The 27,862-nt window shown below is 40.9% G+C and overlaps 1 protein-coding gene across 1 annotated transcript; it reads right to left on the reverse strand.

Annotated features, from left to right (window-relative positions):
- Positions 1 to 7,673: 7,673 nt before the first annotated feature.
- Positions 7,674 to 26,133, reverse strand: CMTM6 (CKLF like MARVEL transmembrane domain containing 6; the record flags this gene model as incomplete). Its single annotated transcript, XM_042472174.1, has 4 exons — positions 7,674 to 9,369; positions 13,343 to 13,441; positions 15,096 to 15,272; positions 26,002 to 26,133. Coding segments are annotated over 4 exons (561 nt in total), but the record flags the coding sequence as incomplete, so codon positions are not given.
- Positions 26,134 to 27,862: the final 1,729 nt, after the last annotated feature.

Below are 27,862 nucleotides of genomic sequence, written 5' to 3' on the forward strand. Positions count from 1 at the left end.
TCTGGGATCTCATTTGCTTGATGTTTAGAATTCAGTTGTTTTGTCACTATAGATTCCATTGCACAGTGTAGAATGTGGCTGCATTTTTGGGTCCTACAAATTGTGTTCAAAATACTGCTGATGCTGAACTTATTTAAGGGCTGCATGCTTTCTCAGGGTACAATAGAAGTATTTAGTCACCCCTTAAGCCAAACCTGACAAAACCAAAAAAAAGGTTGCAGGGAAAAACACCAGTTCCAAGTAATATTCTTCATAGATTTACATTCTGCACTATGTTTTCACTTCAGTTTGCTACAGAGTTAATATGCATCTTTTAAAATTTATCATTGTATTTGGGGGAAAGAACACTTGTTTCCTTTGTACAACAACATCCCACGAACTGTACTATCAGAAAAATAGAAAGACTGGAACATAGACTGGAAAAACAGAAAAATATAAGAAGTGAAATCTTCCTCTGCAAAGTTCATATAGATCAGTGCTGTCATTTCAGTTTTACCCTCATCATTGTCAAATAAGAGTTGTGTTAGCACTTTTACTGCATAAAACAGAGCACTGCATTACAAGAGGGACACCCCGCTCCAAAAGGCTCTAATCAACCAGAGATGGTTCATGTGAGGCGCTCTTTGTCAGTGATTTGCTTTTGCATGATGAGAGGCCAGGCCAAGGGCTCAAGAGCTGAGGCCATTACTGCCAGACTTGGGGAAAACCTTCATTAATATTGCATACGCAGCAGTTTATCACGCATGACAGCAAAGCAATTATGGTCTTGGCACACTTCAACTTCACAAGCCGTAAGCAAAAACAAGGTTGGGGGGGGACAACCCTGCCCCAACCCTTTTTTAAACAAGCGAGGATGTAATTTGTCCTAATTTTGGTGCATCTTTTAAATTAAGATGCATTAAGATGTATTAACAATGGAAACAATTAATTACAATTGGGCATATACTTCACCCAACAGAGAATTTTAAACCAGTAGTAAATGTAGTAAAAGATGAGTGATATAGTTAGGTTGTTGTTCTGTGCCTTCAAGTATTTTCCAACTTATGGCAACCCTAAGGTGACCCTATCATAGGGCTTTCTCGGCAAGATTTGCTCCGAGGAAGATTACCATTGCCTTCCCTGGAGGCTGAGAACATGTGGCTTGTCCAAGGTTACCTAGTTTCATGGCCGAGTGGAAATTGAGCCCTGGTCTCCAGAGTTGTAGTCCAACTCTCAAACCATCACACCACACTGGGCACAGAAGAACAGAAACAAAGTACAGGAGAGCAGTAAAGAGGAGGTATATTAACAAGCATTGGCGGGTTACAAACCGCCAAAAAATACGTATTGAATACGTATTAGGGTTAGGAAGGGGCGGTGCTTCCGCACCCCCCTAACCCTAATACGTAGTCAATACGTACAAGATGGCGGCGCCCTTTCTACATGGGCGCCGCCATCTTTGCGTATTGGACGCACAGCATCCAGACGCGTCGCGCCGCTGCTGACGTAGCGAGCGCGCCCCTGGCGCCTCGCTACGTCGCAAACGCGACGCAAAAAGAAGCTCCATTTTGGAGCTTCTTTTTTCGGTCCGCGCGGGAGTCGGGCCGTTTGAAGGCTCCGGCTCCCCCGCGGACCTTCTGGCGGCGGCGCCAGACCGCTGCAAAGCGGCGGTCTGTACCCCGCCATTGTCAATTACTGAGAATTGGAATCAAGCCTCAGACAGAATCTTGCCTTGTTAAGATATTAGGGGGCTCCCACCAATAAGCTATTTCCCCCCACTTTAGCGCAAAAGATCCAAGATGTTGCATGATACTTCTATTCTAATATTGCCCAGTTATCCTTTTAAAAATCATAGCAGCTCCATGTATCTAAAGCATATGTTAGGGAGTACTCAAAAGAACAGATACTCATCCTTAGATTTAATGGTTCTAACTAACTGGGGACTTTTTCAGGCTTTCTCTAAGGCCATGTGACATTTTGGACATGCTCCACCATGCAATTCTTACTATGACTTCATGAATGGATCATAACATCAGTCTCTTGAGAGCTATTTTTCATCACCAAAACTAAGTTCAAATACTCTTGCACCTTATTCTTTGCTTTGATATATTTGAAAAACATAAACAGTGTTCTGGAGCTGGGAGTTGTGTTTTGGAAACAGCAAACTAGCCCAAGTGTTTTTACAGTTTGATTATGTTCTATAGTGTTCTCAGGAGGCTTTTCAAATCCCCCACAATTCTCCTGATTCAAGGAGGCATGCCAAAATTAACCTACATATAGTGTGCGTGGGAGTATATCTGCTAGTAGCAGCTGTGGAAAATTCATTCAAACTACCTAAATGGCAATGTACTATAATTACTTTGCACTCTCTCTATAGCAACAGTAGAATGCTTCATGGACAAGGCTGATAACAAGTTTCTTAATTATTTGCATTAGTTTCAGTTCAAATTACCACAACCCTCTATGGTGGCAAACTTATTTACACTGAAGGGCATTTTAGGCGTTTTTCTCTTCTTGCTCTAGAAGTGGCAGTAATAAATCAGGAAAGCAAATAAAAGTGACTGGACAATGGCAAAAGCTCTCCCTAGCTTGTTGTTTTATGGTGTGTTTTTTTTCTGTTTTCATGTCTCATCTTCTACCAGGCTGTTGTGTTGGAAGAGTGTAGTTTGATAATAAGGGGCACTCGGAAGGTCCCAAGTTAAATTCTTGACACCTCCAGTTTTATAATGCAGCAGGATATGGGAAAACTTTTGCCCAAACACCCTATAGACCAATTAGTGTAGATAATCCTGAACTGAGGGCGAGAGCCTTTTGCAACCATAAAATGGTTTCCTATAATTTATTCAAACAATGAACCAGATGACCAAGCTTATAAGATATTTAATTCCCTAAGATGAACATGAACATCTAACTTTTCTATTATAGATATTTTTAACAGTAAGTAGAGTGACAGTGAAGAATTGCCATTTCTTATGTGAGGGAAGATGGAGCAAAACAAGAGTCAAACCTTGCATAATAATTACTTTTCCTCACAGTGAAAATGCAAAAAACTATCAATATTTGCTCAATTCAAAGAGCAGGTGACCTGGTTCTAATAGGCAGCAAGAATAATTCATGTGTGTGTAGAATGATAACATACACAAAATGAGAGATACTAGTATTTCACATGTGCAGCTGCCCAATATGGCTATTGCTTTCATACATGGAGCTGGTATGTAATACAATTAAAGCACATAAAAATTAACAAGCAATATGACACGCAACCATTTAAAAGAGTAAAATGCGTAAATAAATCTATCAGAAAGTGTAATGTAGCATCAGGATAGACTCAGCTTCAAATCCTAGTTTAGCACCTGCAACTGTCAACATCTTTTAGTCTCTTCTACCCCACAGGGTTTCTGTGAGTATAAAGGAGCAGGGAGTAGGATGTATATTCCTTGGAGGAACAGAGGAATACAAATATAAATAAGTGAAAGATACTGCAGAGTGGGCAACAGGAATACCATATTCCTATCTGGTGGAGAAGAATAAGAATACAATGTAAAAAGAAGAAAAAGCCCATTCATTGCAGAATTAGTAACAGAAATACCACAGGAATTAGGGTACACAGCAGAGATAGAAGCAGAGCAGATCTTTATCTTGTATCCTTGGAAATATGAACAGCAGATGGCTTTTGTCGAGATTGTTTTTACTCATCTAACTTGTTTAGGAATCACCCATGTTTTTCCTACCTGTGATGTATCCGAGATAGAATCTAGTAGCAATCACTGTTATTATCCTCTATTATACATAGAGAAACACCTGCACTGTAGGAGTAATACCCACAACTGGATCCTAGCTACCAAATTAGTGATAGCAGAAATAAGACACAATGCAGAGCAACATGCCTTCTACAATTTTTAATAAAAAAACAATTACAAAATGATTCGAGTGACAATAAAAGGAGGCAATAAAAGATCCTTAAGAGGCTAGGTCATAAAAGTAGAAAGAAGGGCAACTGTTAATAAGCTGACAAGTAATACAAGTTATGGAAAAGGTTTTCCATATCATACATCTCCAAATACATTGTTACAAAGCATCCCAACTCAGACCTGTGCCAGTTCAGAAATTTTCACAAAGCATACATCTCTATAATTTATTCTATAATCTATGGCTCTCCGACTCTGAAATCCTATTATTTATTTATTTTTCAAACTACACATTTATCTTCTTACCTTCACTTTTGTCTCTGCTTGTAATGTTTTTGCTGTGTGCCTTCAAGTCATTTCTGATTTATGGCAACTCTAAGGTGACCCTATCACAGGGTTTTCTCAGCAAGATTTGTTCAGAGGGGTTTGGCTTTGCCTTAGTTATAATTAGTAATGATTAATTTTATCAGGTCTACCACAGATGTGGGAATTATGCAGTGCTCCAGATGCTGGACTGAGAGTCTCAGTAGTCCTACACTCACAGTCAAGAGCAAGAAGGAAGGATGGTAGGCAGGCAACACTTGACAATGGCTCATAACCTGAAAGGGCTGCATGATTCCCATCCCTGCTCCAAACACCCCTGGTCTACTACATGAGTGACTCAAGTCTGGATCCAATCCATTACATTCAAAACTTGCATCTTAAGTCTCTAAAACGAGTACTCATTGATATGAAATTTGAGCCATTAACATTTACTGGGGTGACATTTTCAAAGGTGTGGGCACCTGACTTACTTGTTGACAGGTAAAGACCTAAAACAACAATACAGTATTCTAAATTAGCATTAGCTGAAAAGTAGAAATTGAAATAATATTTGTGCAAAAGCTGATAATCCTAATTTTATTTCAGCACACCTTGTTGTTGTTCAAATCATTTCTGATTTATTGCAATCCTAAATCAAATCTATCATGGGGTTTTCTTGGCATGTTTCTTCAGTGGAAGTTTGCTATTACCATCCTCTGAGGCTGAGAGAGTATGACCTGCCCAGGGTCACCCAGTTAAGTTTCATGGCAAGCGGGGATTCAAACCCTCCAGAGTAATAGTCCAACTAAAGGTAAATGTTTTCCCTTTGACAAGGTTGTCTTAGACAAGGTTGTCAAGTCTGTAGGAGGCAGTGCTCATCTCCATTACTAAGTTGAAGAGCCAGCGTTGTCAAAGTCAGCTCTGTGATCATGTGGCCAACATGACTGCACAGAATGCTATTACCTTCCCACCGAAGTGGTACCTATTTACCTACTTGTACTTAACATGCTTTCAAACTGCTAGGCTGGCAAAAGCTGGGACTAGTGATGGGAGCTGACTGTCACGTGGCAATTGGGCCTTGAACTGTTGACCTGCCAATCTTGCAGTCAGAACCAGCATCTTAACCATCCAACTATATATATAGCATCCTGGAAATAAAAGTAATCCGTAGTATTCTGTTTGGCAGCACAAATGTGACTGTGTTTACTCAGAAGTAAGACCCACTAAGTTCATTACAGTCAACAAGATTCCTATATATCCAGTACACTGGGTTCATATTTAAGCATATCAGCCGGGCTGATGGCAAAATGCTATGCAAACGGTAGTAGGACCCCACTGAATGGGATGTGGTGTGGCTCAGGATGGAAGAGTATACCCTGAATTTGGGCAGAGACACCTTCAGTGAGCAGAACATCTGGAGTACTCACAAAATGAATTAAGCAACAACAAAATTAACAATGACTTTTCAAAAATCTGAGATAACAAACAAATTTTGTACGGCCCAAAACAAACAAACAAACAAAAAACAACAACACCAAGCATATTTTGTGTTGATACAAGTGAGGGGGAAAGCCATCTCAATAAATACCTTGCAAACCCAGCATGTTAAAACACTTACACCTTGTAAAGAAAATAAATATATTTTGCTTCAGATTTACAACAGCTTCCCTGCCAGGTCACCTAGAGCAGTGGTTCCCAACCTTCCTAATGCCGCGTCCCTTTAATACAGTTCCTCATATTGTGGTGACCCAAACCCATGAAATTATTTTTGTTGCTACTTCATAACTGTAATTAAATAGGTGTTTTCCAATGGTCTTAGGCGACCCCCATGAAAGGGTCATTCGACCCCCAAAGGGGTCCCGACCCACAGGTTGGGAACCACTGACCTAGAGATTATCCTTCCTCTTCTTGGACAGCTAGTCAAGTGGGCATTTGGAAGTCTGCAGAGTTCAGTGAATACCGCTTCACCTCTGCATGCCTTTGATTTTAACATGAACAAAGAAAGAAACTCTAAGCCACTTGTGAGAATCATGCAGCCTTCCAGATGTTGTTTGACTACAACTCCCAGAAGCCCTCACTAGCATAACCAATGACTAGGAATATGGAATAAAACAAAAGCTGGAAGGCCACATGATTCCCACTCTGCTATAAGCAGAGGTATTGCCTAATATCACCCCAACTGAATGGAGGGGGGAGAAACCCATGACTACTATTATTTGACTTTGGAGTTAGGGTCACAAGTCATATTTCACAGTTTAACACACAAAATTACTTTAACAGTAGACTAAACTTTATAGCACAATCCTATGTATGTTTACTCAGAATTAAGGCCCACAGTGTCCAATGAGGTTTGCTCCTTACAAAGAATGCACAGGAGTATAGCCTTGGTCCCACCTTGCATGGCTCAAGAGAAATAATCTCTCAGCAGCTTTCACATCTCTTTCAAATATCCTTCATTAATAAATGCTTGTAAGCTAACACGCTTGAAAAATAAACCACCTTGACCCTTCAACTCTGGTAACAGAAATCCCCAAAAGAAAATTCTGTACGAGGAATGAAGTTTAACACTAGTCACTTAAAACTGTCTAAGAACAATTTCAATTAACTAATAATGGAAATTACTATAGCATAGGTTTCACTCTGCTGCCTGTGCTGCTCCCTTTAAAACAGATAAATCGGTGAAGAAAAGTTCCCTATTCTATCCCAAATCCCACTAATATGCTCCATTTCCTAATTTTCTTCCAGGACAGACAATAGAAGCTCCATCTCTTTTCTAATTTTATTACAGCTCCAAAGGTGGGCAGATAAATCCTGGCAAATATTGGGAAATATCCTGGCAAATATTGGGAAAACCGTGATAGTATCTCACAACACCTGACAATGACTATTTTGCTTTTTATCTGTAAAAAAAACCAACCCTGAGAACCATACAAATGTCCTGCTGCATATCTGTTCCAGAGACTGGAAAAATTACTTTTGGGAGTAAAAATCCTATTTTGTCCCATGACTCAATTAATCAGTGTAAACTTGATAAATCAACACTTAGATACGTTCCATTGATTCAACAGGTCTATTGTAATTGAGTCTAGAGTCATGAACTCCAGCTTCCAGAATTCACAGCCAGCACAGAAATATTAATCTAAAACAGTAACTTTTCGAGGCTCTACCTATTTCTATATGGGATTGATAGAACAGCCTGCTGTGCAGTGCTCGACATGGAGTTTTATTTTTAGGCTTTAAGTATTAATGGTTGAGCATGGCCATTATTCCTTCTACTTATCAGCTGTGTCCCTTGTAGCCACCCAGGCTACTATGTCAAGATGTTTCAACAATCATTTATTATAATCAATATCATACATTTGGATTTATGACTCAAAATTGTACACCAGAATACTAGTGTCTACTATTCTCATTATTTCATTGATCAACAAAAGAAATTACAGAAATAACCAACTTCACAAATGAAATAATGTGACAGAATCATAATTTAAAACTTTTTACAAAGCAAGATTAGAGAGGGGGAAAAGACTGCTTTTTCATATATATTTTCAGGGCCCCAAATTATGGCAATGCAGATTTCATTGTATATAATCATTCCAACTAGAATTTTAATGAATCAAAGGAAGTTTTATCTAGTTGGCCAATTTACAAAATATTAAGAGACAGAATATTCTATTGTATCTATCCTAAATAATTATCTATTGTATCTATCCTAAATAAACATATCTATCAAGGCTGAAAGCTTCTGAACCACCCAATGCTTTGGACAAACAACTCCCATAATATCATATAATTGGCTATACTGGTGGGAATTTTAGGATGAAACAACTGAAGGGCCAAAGATTCCCTACTCCTAATATATATTTATAATGATCTCAGTTTTCCAAGTCCTCATGTAGCAAAATGTCCATGCACAATGGAGCAGTATCTGCACAGTATACAGAAATATAAAAAACATTTTAGGAACATCCCTAGCAAGAGAATGAACACGCTTAGTGGTTATAGAAGTGTTGGGGGGGGGGCAGAGGGAAGGGAATAGATTGGCTGGATTCCTGAACAAGGAACCCCTCGCACAGCAACTTTTGGTTGAAGGTTCCACTTATATCTTTAAAAGTTTGTTGCTGAAAAGACTAACAGCAAACCCTTACAAGTTTATCTATGGCCCCATACAGACTGCCAAAATAAAGCTGCTTCGGATCAAAGCTGTGGCAAAGCTGCGCTCCAATCCTTAAGACTGAGTCATGGCTTTGGCATGGCTTCTGTACTCTTAGGATGCATGCATCATTTAAACAGCATACCTCCAAAGTGACCTGAAGCAGTTTCATTTTGGCCTGTCTGTATTGGGCCTATGTTTGTGGTCAGGGAGATGACTGGAGTAACATAAGGGGGGAGGAACCAATTTGTGTCCAAATCAGCCTTTTTAAACAAAATGAAACAAAAACATGGTGTGCATGGGGAAGCTGCATAGATCATACCATCACAGATGGTTTTCTCTATTTTCTAATCCTATGTGGTAGAGATGTGTGCAAAAAGGCTCTCTCACAGTAAATCTGGAGAAATGCCTCCCTTTCATTCCAAACATCTCTCATTCATTATTAAGCTAGTTTTATTCTCAACTGGTACCACTGTAGACAGCTACTATTTCTTTCTTTCTTTCTTTCTTTCTTTCTTTCTTTCTTTCTTTGCCTGTACACATGTTCTCTAAATTTATCTCAGGACTACAGAAGCTCATTTCAGGATTCCTTCCTTTTGTAACATATTGCATCCTATTTATTTCTGGTATATTAACATATACAAAGTTGAATGGGTGCCACTATACAAATCCAGTGTTCTCCTGGGGGTGGATAGGTGAAAACCACAATTTAGGAATTGTACAGGAACAGAAACTGTGCAAAGATCAGGCATGAGGAGAGTGAATTTTAAAAAACAAAACAAAAACAAATAAAATGTAGCAATCTGACACCTTAAAAGGCTCTTTTCCACATCACTTAACATCCAACAAGAAGCAGCTGCTGTGGTTTAGAGTTTAGGCTTGCTGGTTATTCAGAGGTTGGTTCTCTGTTGCATTTATCGTGTTGGCTGTGTTTTCTGGTTGCCTCTCTTGTCTTGTTTTCCGCTTCTTACGAAACATAAGGCCAGCATCCACAAGAAAGGCGAAACTTGCAAGGTATCCAAATATCTGTTAAATGAAAGAAATCTAAGCATAAATGTCCATGAAATTCAAAGGAATGTAAAAACTGTGTTATAATATTAGCATGCATGGGGGGGGATATGTGTGTGTGAGAGAGCAAGAGCAAGAAGGAAGGATGGTAGGCAGGCAACACTTGACAATGGCTCATAACCTGAAAGGCACTCTGTGACTTGTGAGTAGTGAACTTTTGGCTGTGGCCTGCAGGCAGTGGAAGAAAAGAGCGCAGGAAAAGGGTAGTTATGTGAGATTTACACTAATGAGAAGAGTGGAAATCCTAGCTGAATAAAATTGTACTTTATTCTGATAAAAAGTTCTGATTTAGAGACTCCCTCTTATATTGAATCCTTTCTTTTCTTCCCAGTAAAACTTGCAGCAGTTGCAGCTGTAACACCATCTCCACTCCATGATGCCACCCAAGCATTCTACTTTCTAGTAGCTCATCACCAGTACAGTAAATCTTTTTTTTAACTTTAAATGCACTGAAAACCCTTCTTTTGCTACAGCAGAATGGCTGATTATCATTTTTGCATGTGCATTCTGTGTCAGCACCAGCCCATTTCCCCTTCACCATGTTATTTCCTTTAGCTTCTTTTATCACCACAAAGCAGCCATCACGCAGCCACTGAATCTCCTCCACAGTGCGAATGCGTATTCTCCCCATGTAACAAATTTTAGGCTGCTCTAAGCTTTGATGATAACATGGAGACTTTAGAGAACAGGTCGTAACCTTTCTACAATAGTGTTTCTCTTCTTTTTTTCCCCTGGCTCATTGCCTCTCTCTCCTGTTCCCTCTTTATCAGTTCTTAACATTTTTTTTCAAAAATTACATCTGTCATATCCATTTGTCTTTTAAAGGTTCTTCCTTTCTTCCCCTCTTTTCTTCTACACTCTGTCTCCAGATGACTGTATATAAAATTGGTCTAATTTTACAACTTCTTTAATTTTAACATTTACGCTTGCTTCCTGATAAATAATCCAAGAGGGCATATAGTTTGGTACAGACTGTAAAAAAACAAACAGTGGTATTTACTGTGCAAAGATGAACTGATGTGACTGTACCTTTAGGCAACCATTGTCCTCTGCCCAGAGGACCATTTGCAGTGATGAGCAGAGGATCAAAAGACTTACCTATGAATACAGCACAGGCATGCACATGCAAGCAAACACACACACACCTCTCCTCTCTCTCTCTCTCTCTCTGACACACACACACACACACACACACACACACACACACACGGTTCCCAAAATGCAAGGAATTGAAAGCTGAAACCTTCCCTTTCCCAAGTTCAGTGTGTGTCTTCTCTCTCTGGCAGCAACCATCTAGGTACTGAGAGTAAAGTATGAAATTTAAATGTGAAAAACTGCAGATTGGAATGACTCTCCGCATTCATCATCTTCCCCAGCTAAATTGTGCTCCCATCACACTATCAAACTTAGTTGGGAGAAATGGTGTGTGAGGAGACCCATTCTTGAATGCCCTGTTCCCAAATAAATTTTCCTCTAGGCAGACCACCCAAACAGTAGCTTGGAGGGGTGACAGAAACGTGACTGTACCAGGAAGGAGCATATGTCAGAATGATATTCCTGATGTGCCACCTTCTATAGAAGCATGCCTGGTGGGGAATTTAGTGTTGAGGATGGTGGCAGTTGACTTGGGCATGTGTGGCAAGCTGTACAGATATCTTTGAAGGCTGTGTGCTATCTATGAGTTGTCCACATGTACTCCAGAGTCAAAAAAATCCTAATGGGACTAAATCTGATATTAGCCTTAACAGTAGACCTACTGAAATAATGGCACAACTCAGCTTCTCAAGAGTTCTTGGGGCCACATTCCTATGGTGGGTGAGGCCAAAGGAAAAAGGTGTAGAGCAAAAGGTTGTTGCTGTTTGCCTTCAAGTCATTTCCGACTTATGACAACCCTAAGGTGAACCTACTACAGGGTTTTCTTAGCAAGTTTTTCAGAGGTGGTTTACCATTGCCTTCCTCTGAGGCTGAGAGAGTTTGACTTGCCCAGGGTCACCCAGTGGGTTTCATGGCTGAGCTGGGATTTGAGAGAAATAGTCCAAAGCTCAAACCACTACACCAAGGTACCAGAGCATGTTAGAGCTTCCTGCCAATCTTAGCAGAGGCACTTTAATCTTTGAGCATGGTGAAAAATGCCGTGCAAAATAGGGTTGCAAGGCAGAAGAGTGTGTGGCCATTCAAGGAACTGCAGAGATCCCATAACCCCAGGAAAAACTGATGTGGGCTTTCAATGTATCTGCTCTACGGAGAACTAAAACTGGATTTAGCTCTAGGACACTTTAAGTAATTGTAGCTTCAGTTTAAGGAGCTTATTGCATGAACTTTAAAACTGGCTCAAGCCTTCTGGGATGCAGCCAGGACATGAGATGGAGGTGGGGTTATCACATGCTAAATCATCGCCTAATCGTCAGCTGCCACCAGCCTGGGTTCCAGCTGCACTCTGCCAGCACTTTTTAGAATCTGGAAAGCTTCTGACTTCTAAAAAGTGCTGGCAGAGTGAGGCCAGGATGCAGTTTGGACCTAGGCTGATGGCAGCCAGCGATTAGGCAGCGATTTAGCATGTGATAATCCTCACCTCCATCCTGCATCCCGGCTGCAGCCCAGGAAGCTTGAGCCAGTTTTAAAGTTCATGCGATAAGCTTGTAAGTTGTCAGCCAGGATAATATGGAATTACCTGAGCCAGATATACTTTTGTTTTTAATAGTCTCATAGAAAGAAAGAATGCAGACAGTAAAAACATTCTATGCAATCAGGAGAGATCAAACTATTGAGAAAGTCAGGATGCACCAAATTTTCCCCTTCTAAATAATGATGTACAAATATTGGAGTGGGGAGCCCCCACTGACTGCTCAAGAGACCTCAGAGGGCTGCTTCCCCACCACCACAAAATGTTTTCAATGTTTTGCACCCAAGTGACCTCTAGTGGTATGGGAGACTTTCATCATGTTTCTACACATACACCCCCTTTACTTTTAGGTCCAGGAGAAGCCTGTTTTACAATAGGAAGTGATCCACCTCAAAACAAGTTTTTCAAAACAAAATATCAAAAGAATGCCACATGGGATCCATGGATCACACTCTGCCCCCATCACACATGGATAGCTGCCATTTGTCCCAGAAAACCGGGGAAATCCTGGATTGAAGGGACTAAAAAATGTCCCAGCTAACTGGGTCAGTTGAAGCAGTAAATCCCAGATTCCTCCTTTATTGCAGGCTGATGCCTAGGTTCAAATGTGGCAGTGGTGATGAAGCAGAAAACCATGCAAGAAGACTGGCACGGGGGGGGGGGGGGGGGGGAGAGAAAAGAGCTCTTAACTTGGTTCTGTACTGAGGTTGAAACATAATGGTAGAAAAATTAATGTGCTGAATTCGCATAAACAGAATGCAAATTAATAATATACATAATTATAATTATTTGCATAAAAGGCAAATTAGATGCCCAACGTGAGGGACTGGAATACGTCAACCATATATATGGACCAAAACTAGGAAACTTCATGGGAGGAAGAAGCATCATTGTGAGAAAAGTGGGTGTTTTAATCTGGCCTTAAGTTATTATATTGCAAAGATTTTCTGTACACCATAAGACCTCAGTAGTAACAACATCCTGTCAGAGTTTGGCGAAGTTCCTTTTCTGAACTACAGTTCTCAAACTAAAACTCACGCTGGCTGAAAGGGGGTTGTGATAGTCCCAAAAGTTTCCAAGGTACCCAGGAAGGCCCCAAAACAAGGTTGCAAATTCTCCTCATGTCCCTTAGAGGGTGTTTGGAAGCAAAAACAAAAACAAAGTATTTTATTTTATGGGAATAGATGCAGTGGGGAGTCTAATCCTCCAAGGTCTCCTGAGGAGATACTGCAAGCCCCTAGTCTTTTACAATTGCCCACTTCGGTTTAGAGGAAGGTACAGAATGAAGAGAACATGCCATATACTTACAAGAGCAACCGTTTCAACGGCTGTTTTGTCACTGGTAGCAGAAAACACAATGGAAGCAAGTAGGAAAATTAATCCTACTATTAAAGTGACCCAAAAGTCCTACAAATGAAGGGGAAATGAGGTTAATATCAGAACTGTCACTTTTTTACTCTTCATAGTAAAATGCATATACAGTGTGCCCTTTTTTTACGCGGGGGATCCGTTCCACCTCCCTGCGTAAAAAAAGCGTATGCTCTAGCCCCATTAAAAGTAATGGTGCTCATGCGTGGTGCGGAGGCACGTGTGCGCTACAAGCACGCATCCCATTAACTCCCACGGGCTCCCTCGTGGATTTCAGTGTATGCTGAAGCCGCGTATAGTGCGCCCGCGTATGACGCAGGCACACTGTAGTAAGTACAACAATACAAATAACTCTATCCTCTAGAGCAATTTGATGCACAAAATACTTCAATCTTTGCATTGTTTGTCCTCACAAAGGCCTATGAGAGAGATCATATACAATACCCATTTTACAGATGGTGAAGCTGTGGAACAATAATTTGCCCCAAGCAACTCAGCAAGTCCGTGGCTGAGTCCCCTATCACACAACACTGGTATAATGTGATGTTCCACTTTAAATACCATGGCAACATCCTATGGAGTCCTGGGACTGACAATTTAGGGAGGCCTAAGAACTCTCTAGATAGGAATTCTAAATGCCCCTCACTAAACTACAAATCCCAGGATTCCACAGGATGTTGCAATGGCAATCAAAGTGGAATATAGCACTGTAATAGTGTAATGCGGTAGGGGGCTGAGCTAAGCTTGAAACTTCAGTTGTTCTAGCTGAAAGATGAATTCTCTAACTACTTCATCATGCTTTTTCATTAAAGTAAAGCCCTTCTTTCTCCCTTAATGATTTTAACTGTACATAAAAACAGTGATTAGCCCAATGATTTCTCATTGTTACTAAAAGTTCTATAATATAATAATATTATATTGATTTCTTTTTTTAAAAACCCTTTTGTCTATTTTAACAGCTGCTAGACACCTTCAGTGCTGTTGTTGTTTTTGGCAAAAGTTGCCTAAATAATTGTCAACAGGAAATGTAGATGTCAAGAATCTGCACTTGGAATACAAGATAATAAAACAGGTCTTGGACACAGTTGTTTTAAATGTAATTTGACCTGTCACCTGTGTAAATAAAAATGCCTTTATAAACTCATGCAAATAGTAAAACATGACAGACTATGATTTCTTGCATATTTCCCATACATCCCTGTTTCTTAAACATATTTCTCATCAATCAACTAGTACTAATTGGCATAAAGAAGTTGGACCAGAAAAACATGTTAGGTACAGAAAGCATACATGTCTCCCAATTCTGCCCAGTAGTTTTACTAATAGAGGCTGAGTAGGCAACCTGATTAACATGGCATTCATCCATTAAGTGTGTGACCGATTCCACAAGGTTAGGAACTATGAAATTTGAAATATAGATGAGGAAGTTCTGCTAATGCAGAGGGAGAAACGCCTTAAAATAAGGCACCATAACTGTTCCTTGCTGGACAAGTTCTATAGCTCCCAGATAAAATTCCCTCAGCCTATTAACATGAAATATTTTCAGTTTACGCTGCATGTTTGGACTGTCCAAACCGCAACACTTCCTGGGCCCTTTAAGGAAAAACATCAAAGCAAGGCTAGGCTGAGTGATCTTCAACACACACAGGAATATTTAAAAAAACGAAGAGATGCAAAAAGAAGCTCTCTTTACCAATTGCTCTAATTTTTCCTTTCCTGTCTTCTCATATAAAGAAGTGCAATATATGACAAGGATTGGGATGCACAAGAGGAAGGCACTGCAGCTGACAAACTCGAAGAAGTAAAGCCCACTGCATCGGGTGCACTCCGTCACAACTTCTTCAAGGACGAAGGCTAGGAAGGACAGCCCCTGTTGGAAAAGGAAAAAAGACAAAGATCACTGGCTTTTCAACTGGAGTAGTCAACAAGCTGCACAGCATTTATTTTCCCTACTCAAGTCGCATGCTTATGAAAATGCAAGATAAATAAAAGCGTTCTGGTGTGTCAGTTGTTTTACAATGCTTTCTACAATCATAGTCACACAGCCTCACCCAACCAGCCACGTTGTAGATGTACTGCACTATAGTTCTGAACAGCCACAAGCAATACGACCATTTGGGAATAAGGGGAGAGGTGGGTGTTGTGATCCAATACATTTGGAATGGAAGGCATCAGGATGGAGACCATCACTGTGGCTCCTGTGTTGCTCTGAAGCTTTCCAAAGCCGTGTCCTGTGCAGATTCAGAAGGGAGAAATCGCCACCAAGGCTGGAGAAACTCTCACCCACCCTAGGAGCTCTTTGCATTTTAATTCTTCTTTGGTATATTCCCTTGAGATCCTTCTTTGTGCTTCCAGAGAAGCAAGAGGAAGTGGGGGAATAGGAAGCAAACTAGAGGTTTATATGCTAGGCTTTAGAATCCTAAATAAGGAAGAAAGTGGTAATTTTTTAAATTTTATTTTTTTTAGGAAGGAGGAAGAGACAGAGCAGGAAACAAGGCCTGGAACGATAAAAAGAAAATGGCTGGAGCAACTATAAAAAAGGCTGAAAGGGAACAACAATGTCCTATCAGAGAGTGGGCAAGAAAAAGACTGATTTTCTGGGTGTTGCTCCCCTCATGTGAGGGATATTTAAAGGCTATATTTGCAATGCAGTTTGACATCACTTTAACTGCCACTGCTCCATGTGATGGAATCCTGGGATTTGTATTTTGTTGTGGCTCCAAAGCGCTCTGACAGAAGGCTAAATGTCTCACTAAACTACAAATCCCAGAATTCCACAGCATTAAGCCATGTCAGTTAAAGCAGTGTCAAACTGGATTATTTCTGCAGTGTGGATGCAGCCAAGGACAACCCATAGAGAAAAAAACAGAAAGTTGAAAGTAACAGATTAATTGAGAAAGAAGGGGGGAAATGCCCAACTGGAAGAATGTTGCTGTTCTCATCTATAAATGTTGCTGTTCTCATCTATAAAGGTACATATAGCTATTAGGGAGTTTCCAAGCTTTCATCTCCTCTGCAGCTTTAATGGCAAGCTTGAAAGTACCTCATCAAAGCTTCAGAAAAATAGATACTGTACTGTAGTATGTTATTACTAGTCAGCTGCCCAGTGTCATTTCTTTGGAATAGGAAGTTTCACTTCAGGCAATTCTTACACAAAAACATGCCTCATATCTTGAACTAACACTGTTACTAAGCTGAAGGAGTGTCTTGATAATTCACTTCACTATTATATGTTGTGTTAATATATCTAAGACAAAGCATATTTTATTTTCATTTTTGTAATTCCAAGCAGACCAAGCTGCTGCTTCTACTCCACATTCTCATATCTTTTTTCAGCATGAGTCTTTTTAGTGGTGTTGTCCCGCCAGTGTTATGTAATGGTTTGCGCACTGGGCTATGACTTTGGAGATCAGCCAAAGAAACCTACTAGCCGATCACACGTGAGTCACACTCTCTCAGCCTCAGTGGACAAATGCAAAACTTCTCTGAACAAATCTTGACAAGAAACCCCCATGATAGTGTCATGGCCATAAGTTGGAACTATTTAAGGCACACAACAATAATCATGCCTTTGGAATATACTCTCTAAGGAGGCTCACTTGGCCCCTATGCTATACTCTTTTGAGTGCTAGGTATCTTTCCGTAGTCTTCTATTTCCTCAGACATTTTAGAAATCTAAGTACTTTTAGACCTTGCAAAGTTTTATCTTTGGATGTTTCTTTTAATTTTATAATGCTTGTTTCTTTTGTTTTGTTATCATCCTAATTCCATCACTTTAATCGATTTGTTTACTACCCAGTAAACTATGGTCATTGGGCTGTTTAAAAATGTAAGAAATATACAATCTCAATTAAATAATATTTTTTCCAACATCACTGTTATTGTCAAATTCATTGTAGACTACTTTGTTATAAGTCTTCTGCCTTATCACTGTATGTGTGGCCTAGTAGGGCAATGTGACTCATGCTTTGTTTTGCTTTCAGCTTTTGAACTGCTGCACAAAAACAAAAGGAACAACATATAAGCTGCTCTGTGACTCCACTTCAAAACAGATTCACTAGCAGTCATTAAGTCTGAACTACTATAGAAGTCCATCAGTTTCCTGAGAAATGCACTGAGAAATCCAGAAACTGGTAAAATTCTACTGTGAGCCAATGCTCTTTAGAACATATTTCAAATGGCACACAGAAGTGCTTGAAAACTATCTCACATCAATAGTAACAGGCACCAAGTTTCTAGGAACTAGTCAATATGAAAATGAGCTTATCTTCCATGGGACTAAATAATTTTTTGCAGGCCTGAATTTATTAGTGCTGCAATGCTTGAAGCTACCAGAAGATTTCTTTCTCTAACCACTGATGGAAGATGGCAATCAACTACTCTCACAGCTTTGAAAAGTGACTTTTTTGGTCTCTAGAACCCACAAGCAAATGTAGATTCAATTAGATTAAAACAGGTATGCCTGTTTCAGTACCAGTCATCCAGACAGTAGCATATCTGGAGGCCATTAAAACATCCCATTAACATTAATCTCAGTTATAGTTTGTGAAAAGCTCAAAAGCTCCTGCCATGCTCTCCCAAACCAATACGCATCGTTTGCATAGTTCAGCCAGCCTCAATGCTGTACCTTCAGGAAAGGCCATGGCTTATTGGCAACACACAGGCTTTGCATGCAAAAGGAGCCTAGGATTGACATGCTTAGACAGGTACCAGAAAAGCTCTTGTCTGAAAAATGTGGAGACCCGCTGCTAATCAGTGTAAACAATATGAAGCTAGATGAGCTAATAGCCTGACACAGCAGAATGCATTCCCCCGATATTACACTGGTAAACCAGTACCGTACTTGGCCTCTTTCAGTTTGGGAAAGGCTAGTGAGAAGTTCAGTTACTTTTTTTAATGCTGCATACACAAGGTAGAGGATAGTGACATGACCAAGCATTAGTACATGTTGCCTGTATGATGCAATGCCTTTTTCTATGCAAACACTATTGGTTATGAAAGTGGTTACAGTAAGTTGCAGCTATTTCCAATGCAATGTCTACAGTAAGTCCAAGAATGTACACTCAGAATCAATAATGACTGCATGTCATCTGATAAGTGATGACACTGTAGACACAGTCAATTTGCCATTGATGGCATTATCTTCTATTAATCTAAGACAATTTTTTTGTTTGTGGAAGCAGAACAATATGAAAGAAGCTATTTACCAAGAACCTATCAGCAATAACCGACAACAAAAATACTGTCTGAAGCCATTGGGATTTGGCTTTCTGTTTACTGTACAAAAAATGTATGGCAATGTATAGAAACTGTACAAAATGGCTTAAATTATACCATTTTGTTTTGGTTTATGACTATCTGATTCCTCATTATAATCTAACACGGCCTATTTTTCAAATACTACTTTATTTCTCACCTACCTGCAGGGAACAGGGGAAAGACTGATTTGTATTTTCCATTATTTGAATTTTCCACCACTTGCCAGATCAGAAAAGTAGGCACAATGCAATCCAGGGGCTCACTGCACTGCTTTGGTGTGGCAACCCACCCACAGGTCTTTGCACTTTTATCTACACACTTTTTTCATGAATGGAGGGGCACCCACTTGATCAGAGAAGTGCTGTCATCTTTCAGAAGAAGGTCTTATGAAAATAAACCACTCATGCAGATTGTCCACATGTGAGGTTTGTGTGTGTGTGTGGGGGGGGGGGTATTAAAAGCCTAGGATTCACCAACTTCAGAGTCAGGAGCACACTGAAAACTCAGGTGGTGATGTATATATATTTAGAATTAAGGAAGAAGGTATGAGTTTGAAAAGCATCTTCTTTGGATTATGGCTTCCAGAATCTAGTCAGCAAACATGCCCAGTAGCCATGCCAGGTGAGGCATTTGGGCAATACAGTTAAAAGATAATGTTTCCCAAACTCTGTTCTCAACACAAATCAATCTTAAAATGTGTTTTCAGTAACAGAACTGAATAAATAATTCTTTCGAACAAAAATCCTGTTTTGGCAGTTCTTAGAAAAGTTAGCTATCTGCAGTCTAAAAAAAATAACACTTCCAGTCTCTGGCTATACCTCCAAACTTTCTTTATCAATTGAATTTATAAGGGGAGGAATGTTTTAAATATTGTTATTGTTAAGCCACTACTAAGTTACCAGCCCACTGCCTCAACCCTAGAGGCAGTGACATAATCCCACAAGTGTGGGAGACCCAACAACAGACCTAACCAATATCAATCAATCAATAAAATGTTAAAATTATGCTGCCAAATTCAATAATATATACACAGGTCAGGATAACAATAAGAACGCCTGGCCAGATGGTTTTCTTGCTTGCTTGCTTAGTATTTTACATTTTAAATTGTTTCAATTGATTTGGTTGTATGTCCTCCTGAAATCCTCTGATAACAGGTGGGATAGAAGACACGTTGTAGTCTTGCCCAGACTGGATCTCTCAATGGCCTGTTACAGACTGCCAAAATAAAGCTGCTTCGGGTCTCTTTGGAGGTATGCTATTTAAATGATGCATGGGTCCTAAGAGTCCGGAGGTCGCACCAAAGCCACACTCCATTCCTAAGCACTGGAGTGCAGCTTTGGTGCAGCTTCCGGATTCTTAGGATGCATGCATCATTTAAACAGCATACCTCCAAAGAGACCCGAAGCAGCTTTATTTTGGCAGTCTGTAACAGGCCAATATTTTTTTTACAAAAAAGAAATATTTATCCTTTCAATATCTAGTTTCAAAAGGGGATATCACACAAAATGCTGGAAAGGGGACCATTTCCCCATAAACTCCTCTGTCTCTAAACAGAGAGCAGTATGATCCTGTTCCTAAAAGAAGTTGCACTGACAGTGATTTCTAAGACTGATTCTTGGCAAGTGTTGGGCCAACTTGGGGAAGGAGGGTATGAGCCAAAAATTGGGCCTTGCTCCTGCAAAGTACCCAAACCGGCTTTACCTTAACTGAAACGGTAACAATTTGTTGAGTAAATCATGTCAGCATGTTGAGTAAATCATGTGAGCATGGTAAATGTCTTCAAACTATCACAATCCTATTTATTGCTAACCATTTCTGCCATACTTGGCAACACAATTCTATTGAGAATGAAATGCTGCATATTATTGGCATTCTACTTACTGTCAAAAATAGGCTGACAATACAAAACAAAGAATGACAAGTGCAGAAATACTATAGCAGCATGGTAACAAAAAGCATTAAGCAATATCAGGAGGTGAAGACAGGGTAGGAAGGATGTGTTTTGCAAGGGACTTAGTCAGAAAACACAAATGTGAACCTCCGTTGAGGTTGTCTGATATGTGCAAAATGAAATGAACTGTGTGAAAATGCTGTTTATCAATAAACAATCTGTGATGGACAAAACAGAACTCCAGAAATATTTCACATTTATTGGCAATAAACTGTAGCTTAATAGCCACCTTTAGAATTGAATAAGTGGTCCTAAATCTTTAGAAACCCCTATCACCTTTTAGATTCCAGAGAGACCAGATAGATGCTTTCTTTTCAGAGTTGGGATCAAGGCTGCTTGCCATACATAATGATCTTGCTAAAACCTCTTAATAGAAAACTGATAAATTTTTCAATAAGGTTCCAGAATTTTTACTGAATGAGAGAGATGCTTTTCTACAGCAACGTGGTTACATCAAAGATATATAAGCCAAACAACCACCTGGTACAATGGTGAAGATATTCACTTATCACTTGAGAACTACAACTATGGAGCCAGTGAATCAGACGCTCTGCAGGAGGCTTAGAATTATATTGGTTTTAAAAACAGCAGTTATTACAAAGAAAAATGAGAGGGCAGGTAAAATACTTGCAAGCTGGGTGTTGTGGGAAGAAGTTGCATTTGCTTTTAAATGGCTTGCAAAAGTGATTCAACTCAGGAAATATTCACAGAAACCACAAAGCCATGTTAAGCACTGTCTCTGGCACTACATCAGAACAGTTCACAGCTACTTGGGGGGAAAGTCCCTCCAATCATGTACATCATTTGTAGGAAATACTGTTCACATGCAGAGAGGCAGTCATGTCAGTCCTTCCTGCAAAAAGAACCAAGATTCTTGTGACACCATAACAAATTATTTCTAGCATAAGCTTTCATGAACTAGTGGTGAATTCTAGATTCCATAAACATGCCAAGATAAATGATAGCATATGTAAGGTGCCACAGGATTCTGGTGATTGTCAATGGACATGAACCAGCTCCTGAGTTGCAGGTCCTAATTCTGACATTAGGTATCTTCTTGTAGGGTGTACATCTATTACACAGATTATTCTGACAGTAAGGACACACATACATACAGAGTACAAGTTTGTTTTCAGAAAAACATTTAAAATAGTGTGTCCCTCCAGGTGTTGGCAGAGACAACTCTCAGTGGCCCTTGTCAGCCTAGTCAATGATGAAGAATGTTGGGAGCTGCAGTCCAACATCTAGAGTGCCAAGGATTTCCACCTTGATATAAATATACTGCATAAAGAAGTGGTGAGACCCAAAAGCAGGTTGTTCTTAGCCGCCATCAAGTCAACTTCAACTTATGCCAACCCTGTGAGTGAGAGACCTCCAAATCACCCTGCCATCCTAGCCATCTGTAATGCAACCTTCCTCTTTTCCTACAGAATTGAATATCAGTGTGTTTCAAGAAATGCTCCCCACATGGGTCTTACTAAGAGGCATTGTAAGACATGTGAGTGTGTGACTAGATGAATTTCGACAGATATAAACAAATCAGCTCTTCAGAAAGCCAACTAACAAGCAATAACCCTTGTTGTTGTTGTGTGCCTTTAAGTCATTCCTGACTCTTAGCGACCCTAAGACAAGCCAATCATTCATAGGCACCGTAAGGTGACTCTAAGATAAGGCTAAAGAGAGTTTTCTTGGCAATATTTGTTCAAAGAGGGTGTACCTCAATGAGGGTGAGGCTAAGAAAGTGTGACGTGACCAAGTGGGTTTCTATGGCTGAGCAGGGGATTCAAACCCTGGCCTCCAGAGTCATAGTCCAGTGTTCAAATCACTACACATTGAGCCAACTGGTTGAAAACTTTGCGTTAATCCAAGCCTCCCAACCACCCAATGATCTCTTCCTGTAGCCAGAAAGCAAAACCTCATCTACAGACCTCTGAAATTATAAGATCCAGTCTTTCTTAAGAAATACATGAGATGTGACTTGCCATAGTTTGTCTGGCTTTAGAGTACACAGCAGTTCACTATTTAGAAAACAATACATGTAAACCTGTTTTCTTTCATAAAGATCGAAAATCCCTGCTGTTGTTTCATTTGTGTTGCTAACAGTAATGAAATATACCAGCATATCAACAGAAGCTGGAAAGCACAAACACAGATCATACAGAAACCCCTAGTGACACCATCTAATCCCCACCCTCCCAAGTAATGATTGAGAGTGGCCTTGCTATGGAGAGAAACATAACTGTAGCAGAACAATAGCCCTCCCAATATTTCCTCTGTTCCCTTTTGGAAGAGAGTAGTTAAAAATGAAGGAGTGGGATTTAATGCTCGCTTTCACAGGCCTTCCTACATATGAAGGAAAAGCAACAAGGAAGCTTGTGGCACCTTAAAAACAAACAACCCCACTTCTTCCCAGTCCACTTCATCCATCTGATGCTTTTGAGATGGCCCTCCAAAGAGTTTAAATTTAAATAAAACGTGTTAGTCTTTAAAGTGCCACAAGACTCGCTTTTGTTGCAACAGACTTAACATTGCTACAGTACTCCCTTCTCAAATTATTGTGTTTTTCTTTTTAAAAAAGAAAATACCAGGGATTATTTTCCATATGGAAAAATACTGGTATGTGGTGCTACTGTTCTGCCTTCCTGTTCATCAAAATAAGCTTTAAAGGACACTCCACTTTTTGGGAATCAGTTGTAGACTAATGCTTCAATCCTATACAAGCTCAAGTGGGATTTGGCCTGAGCAGACATAGAATCACAGGACTGGGTTATAATACTGCTGCTTTTTGGTATGTCAGCTATTTATATCTCCACTGCCTCAAATGTGTACCATGCAAATATTGTACAAAAGACTCACATTGGATACAACCTTTTTTTCACCTGGTGGAGAGGTGTTCCAGGATTCAGATCTCCCATTTGTCGCTCTCAAGCATAGCCAGCAGAGGAATTTCACCTGGCACTCAGCTTTCTAACCAAGAATTGGTCCAATCACATGCTTAATCTTTCCTATTTTGGAGGATCAGTGTAGCTATTAAGTGTATGAACAGTCAATTGTGCAAAAGGGGAGACCCACAAGCAACTGGGGAAATCACTTTTTCATATGCAAATGTTCAGTGAGTCATTGGTGCCCAGCTAAGTCATGCAATCTATTTTTCTCACTAACAGGAAATCAGTAAAGTGCTTCAGGCAGCATGGACACATTCACAGGACTATTATAATGTAAACTGTAAACATACAGATGGAGCAAGGAGGTTAATATGTCCCATTTCCAATCTCCATCCCATTCACTGCAATCATGGTTGGGAAATTTGGAATGCAGTGGGCCCTCCACATTCATGGCGGTGAGAGACACAGGACCCTGGTGAAAGCCAAAACTATTTTTTAACCCATTCTCTAGGTCCTCTGGCACAACTCTATGGTAACAATCCACCAGAATTTGGTCACATTATCATGTTGGGGGACCTGCAAATGCCTAGAGAAGTGTTTTCTTAGGAATCTTTTGGTTTTCCAGCATGACTTTATGGCCAACTTCAAGCAGAATTTCTCTGGAGGACCCAGCGATTCCTAGAAAGAACATATTAATAAAGTCCGCAAATAATCAAATCTGCAAAAGTCAAAGCCGCAAATGTGGAGGGCCGACTGTACTGCCCAATGCACATAGTTTAGACACAAGTAGTGACATCTGTGTGTAGGAAAGGGCTTGTCAACATGATCCCACTGCACTTCCATCCAGCCATGTGAAAAATATTCAAACAAATAGGATTTAAATAAAAATACAGATTTGCATCCACCTTCCTAGGCTGAATCAACACCCCATTCTCAGACATTTTGTGCTGCATTACCTGGGCTCAAAAACACACTCAGGGAGTTCAAAGCACCTCTCAGTGTGAAAGGCCACAATTTTACAGACTTTCTATTTGCAAAACAAAAAGCCATTGGCTCAGCAGAAGAGGATATGCTCTGCATACAAATAATCCCAGGTTCAATCCTTGCCATCTCGAAATGAAAGACCCCCAGGATCTTTTAGCCAGCATGCCCTCAAAGATTGGACTACAAATTACAGAGTCCCTTCGCCAGCATGGTCAGTGGCCATGGGGGCTGGGAGACTCTAGAAGATGTATTCCAACACCAAGACAACCTCTGAAACACTCCTTGACTGGTGGAGAGGGTGCATAGAGGCAAGGTCGACATTTGTTGCTCTGCCTCAGGCAACCACATTTCTTGGGACAGCCCTATTGGACTTCCAACACCAAATCCCCAAACCAATGGCCAGTTGTGGAAGACTGCTCAGAGGCAGGGTGGCCAGATGTCCTCACCACAAAGGAGGACCAGGTGCCACAAAATGGAGGACATGCCAGAAAATGGGGGGACATGACCTAAAGAAACCAGTTGGGAATGAGTAAACTAGATATTTGGATTCCCAAAAGTAGAAGGATTAGCCCGCTCAGGCTTCATCCGCACTGCAGAAATAATCTGGTTTGACATTGCTTTAACTGCCATGGCTCCATGCTATGCAATTCTGGAAACTGTAGTTTTGTAAGATATTTAACCCTCTCTGTCAAAGAGCTGTGGTGCCACACCAAACTACACTTCCCAAAATTCCATAGCATTGTGCCATGGCGGATAAAGTGGTGTGAAGACTGGATTATTTCTGCAGTGCAGATGCAGCCTTGGCAAATCTGGTCTGGGAGAAAAACACAGAGGAGAGTCTTTTGTGCATTTTCGACTTGGTACTGCATATCCCGAAGTATTTTAGGAGATTCTGTACAGAGATACCTGTGGGGATTTGTTTCTCTGCCAAGGCTACCATTCCCAGAATCCCACAGCACAGAACCGTGACAGTTAAGGTGGTGTCAAATTGGATTATTTCTACAGTGCAGATGCAGCCTGAAAGCTCTTGTGCATCTGAGATCTCTGGTAAATAGAGATCAAGAGCTTTCTTTCTCTTTCTCTTTCCTTTTCCCTTTGTATTTTCCTAATACATTTTGTAAGAATATTGGCTTTTAATTAATATTGGCTTTTAATACTCAGTAGACGAGGCAGAGCTCTTAATTAAAGTCCCCAGAATTGAGCCGGGGCAGTTTAAAGCGGTGTCGAACTGGATTATTTCTGCAGTGTGGTCTCTCTTAAGTGGGAAGAAACCCCACAAGAGGAAAGAGAAAGAGAAAGGGATCCAGGTGGCATCCACACTGGAGCAATAACCCGGTTTGGCACAGCTTTAAATGTGTCTTGGCTGCCCCCGGGGAAGGGCACCGCTCTGGACCCCACAACAAACTCCAACTCCCAGAATTCCATAGCCTTCAGCCAGACAAAGAGTTAAAGCGGTGCCAAACCGGGTTATTGCTCCAGTGTGGATGCATCCTTGGTCTCCCCGAGTGCCCCTGACCTACCAGCTGGGCAGCCTTGAGGAGGAGTCGCCAAGGGCCGAGGCGGGCGGTGGTGCAGCCGCCCAAGAGGGTGCCCTTCCCCGGGGGGCTGCTCGGCAGGGATGGTGGTGCCCTCGTAGACCTGGCCTCCGCCGTTCATGGCCGCCCAGGGAGAGCCAGGAGGAGGAGGAGAAGCAGCAGCAGCAGGTCCTGCAAGAAAGCGAAAGAGAAGAAGGGCAGCCCCGCCTCAGTCCCAAGGAAGAGGAGGAGAGGAGAGGAAGACTGCCCCGGGGAGGAGAGGGAGGGCCCTGGGAAGGAGAGAAAGAAAGCCTCCAGGAAGGAGGAAGAGAAGGAGAAAAAGAAGAAGCAGAAGGAGGAGGAGAAAAAAGAAGAAAGGAGAAGGAGAAGGAGAAAACGGAGGAGGAGAAAAAAGAAGGGAAAAAAGGAAGAGAAGGACAAAGAGAAAAAGAAGAAGGAGAAAAAGAAGAAGAAAAAGGAGGAGGAGGAGAAAAATAAAAGGAGAAGAAAAAAAAGAAGAGGCCCTTTCTCCACAAAATAGACCCCAAAGTTATACTTCAGCCTCTGGGCCCTATGGAATGGACTCCAAGTCCCAGAGTCCCTTAGCCCTTATGACCTGTGACCATAGTGGCTGGGGGATTCTGGGAATTGTAATCCAATCTCTGGGCCCAAAAGAATGGACTACAACTCCCAGAGTCCCTTAGCACCATAGTTATTTTCCACAAAGCTTCTCCTCAGGCCTGAGGAGAAATCTAACTCAGGGCAGCTGGCTCAGGTGCATTCCTAAAGAAAGGTTGCACAGCTTGTGTTACAATTTGTTTATTTAAGTGTTCGTTTATCACCTCTCAGGCCACCAGAGCTCCTCTGAGGTGATAAACAAATCAAAAATGCATTGTTTGTTGTGTGCCTTCAAGTCATTTCTGGCTGATGTCGACCCTGTCGTGGGGTTTTCTCGGCAAGATTTGTTCAGAAGAGGCTTGCCATTGCCTCCCCCTGAGGCTGAGAGAGTGTGACCTGACCAAGTTCACCCAGTCGGTGGGACTCGAACTGTGGTCACCAGAGTTGTAGCCCAACTCTCAAACCACTAGGCTGCATGTTGCATCTCAATTAGAAGCCTATTAAAACGATACGAAAACATTAAAATACTCCTTTTTAAAAGCCCCTAAAAGCAGTCCTCTTAGAATCCAGTTCTGAAACAGTTAAAACAGCCATTTCAAAACCTGAATGTCATGCAGAACAGAACTGGTTTGGGTTGGGTCCATTTTGGGGAGAAAGGCAACATAGAAAGGAAATAAATCAAATAAAAATTAAATATACATAAAAAGTGATGGGGCCCGCCTAACTTCCTTGAGCATGGCTGTTATGTGCACCCACCAACCTGATTTCAGATCTCTGAACATCTCAAATATTTATCATAGTGGAGGAGATGTCATTTGGACATCTTTGGCCAAAGCTTTTGGGCTTTGTAGGTCAACACCAGCGCCTTGAATTGTGCTCAGAAGCAAATTGGAAGCCAGTGTCATTCTTTGCAGGATATGTGTTTTAGGATTTCTAAACTGCACGGCTGCAGGGTGACCAGATGTCCTCCTTTTCTAGGACATGTTCTACATTTCAACCACCTTCAGGAGGAATGTCAAAATGGCCTCCATTTCAAGCATGATTAAGCAGCATTAATTTACATTTATATGAGTGTTTTTAACTTTTTTGGGGGGGGGTAGTGTCCTCCCTTTTTCTTGAATGATCTCCATCTTGCAGTGCCTGGTGCTCCTTTGTAGTAAGGACATCTGGCCACCTTGCTTACATTTCAACCTTCTATCCAGGAAACATTCCCAAATGCCCTCCATGTTGAGCATGCGTCTTAAGGCCC

The sequence above is a fragment of the Sceloporus undulatus genome, chromosome 6, assembly GCF_019175285.1.
Source record: "Sceloporus undulatus isolate JIND9_A2432 ecotype Alabama chromosome 6, SceUnd_v1.1, whole genome shotgun sequence".
Lineage (NCBI taxonomy): Eukaryota > Metazoa > Chordata > Lepidosauria > Squamata > Phrynosomatidae > Sceloporus > Sceloporus undulatus.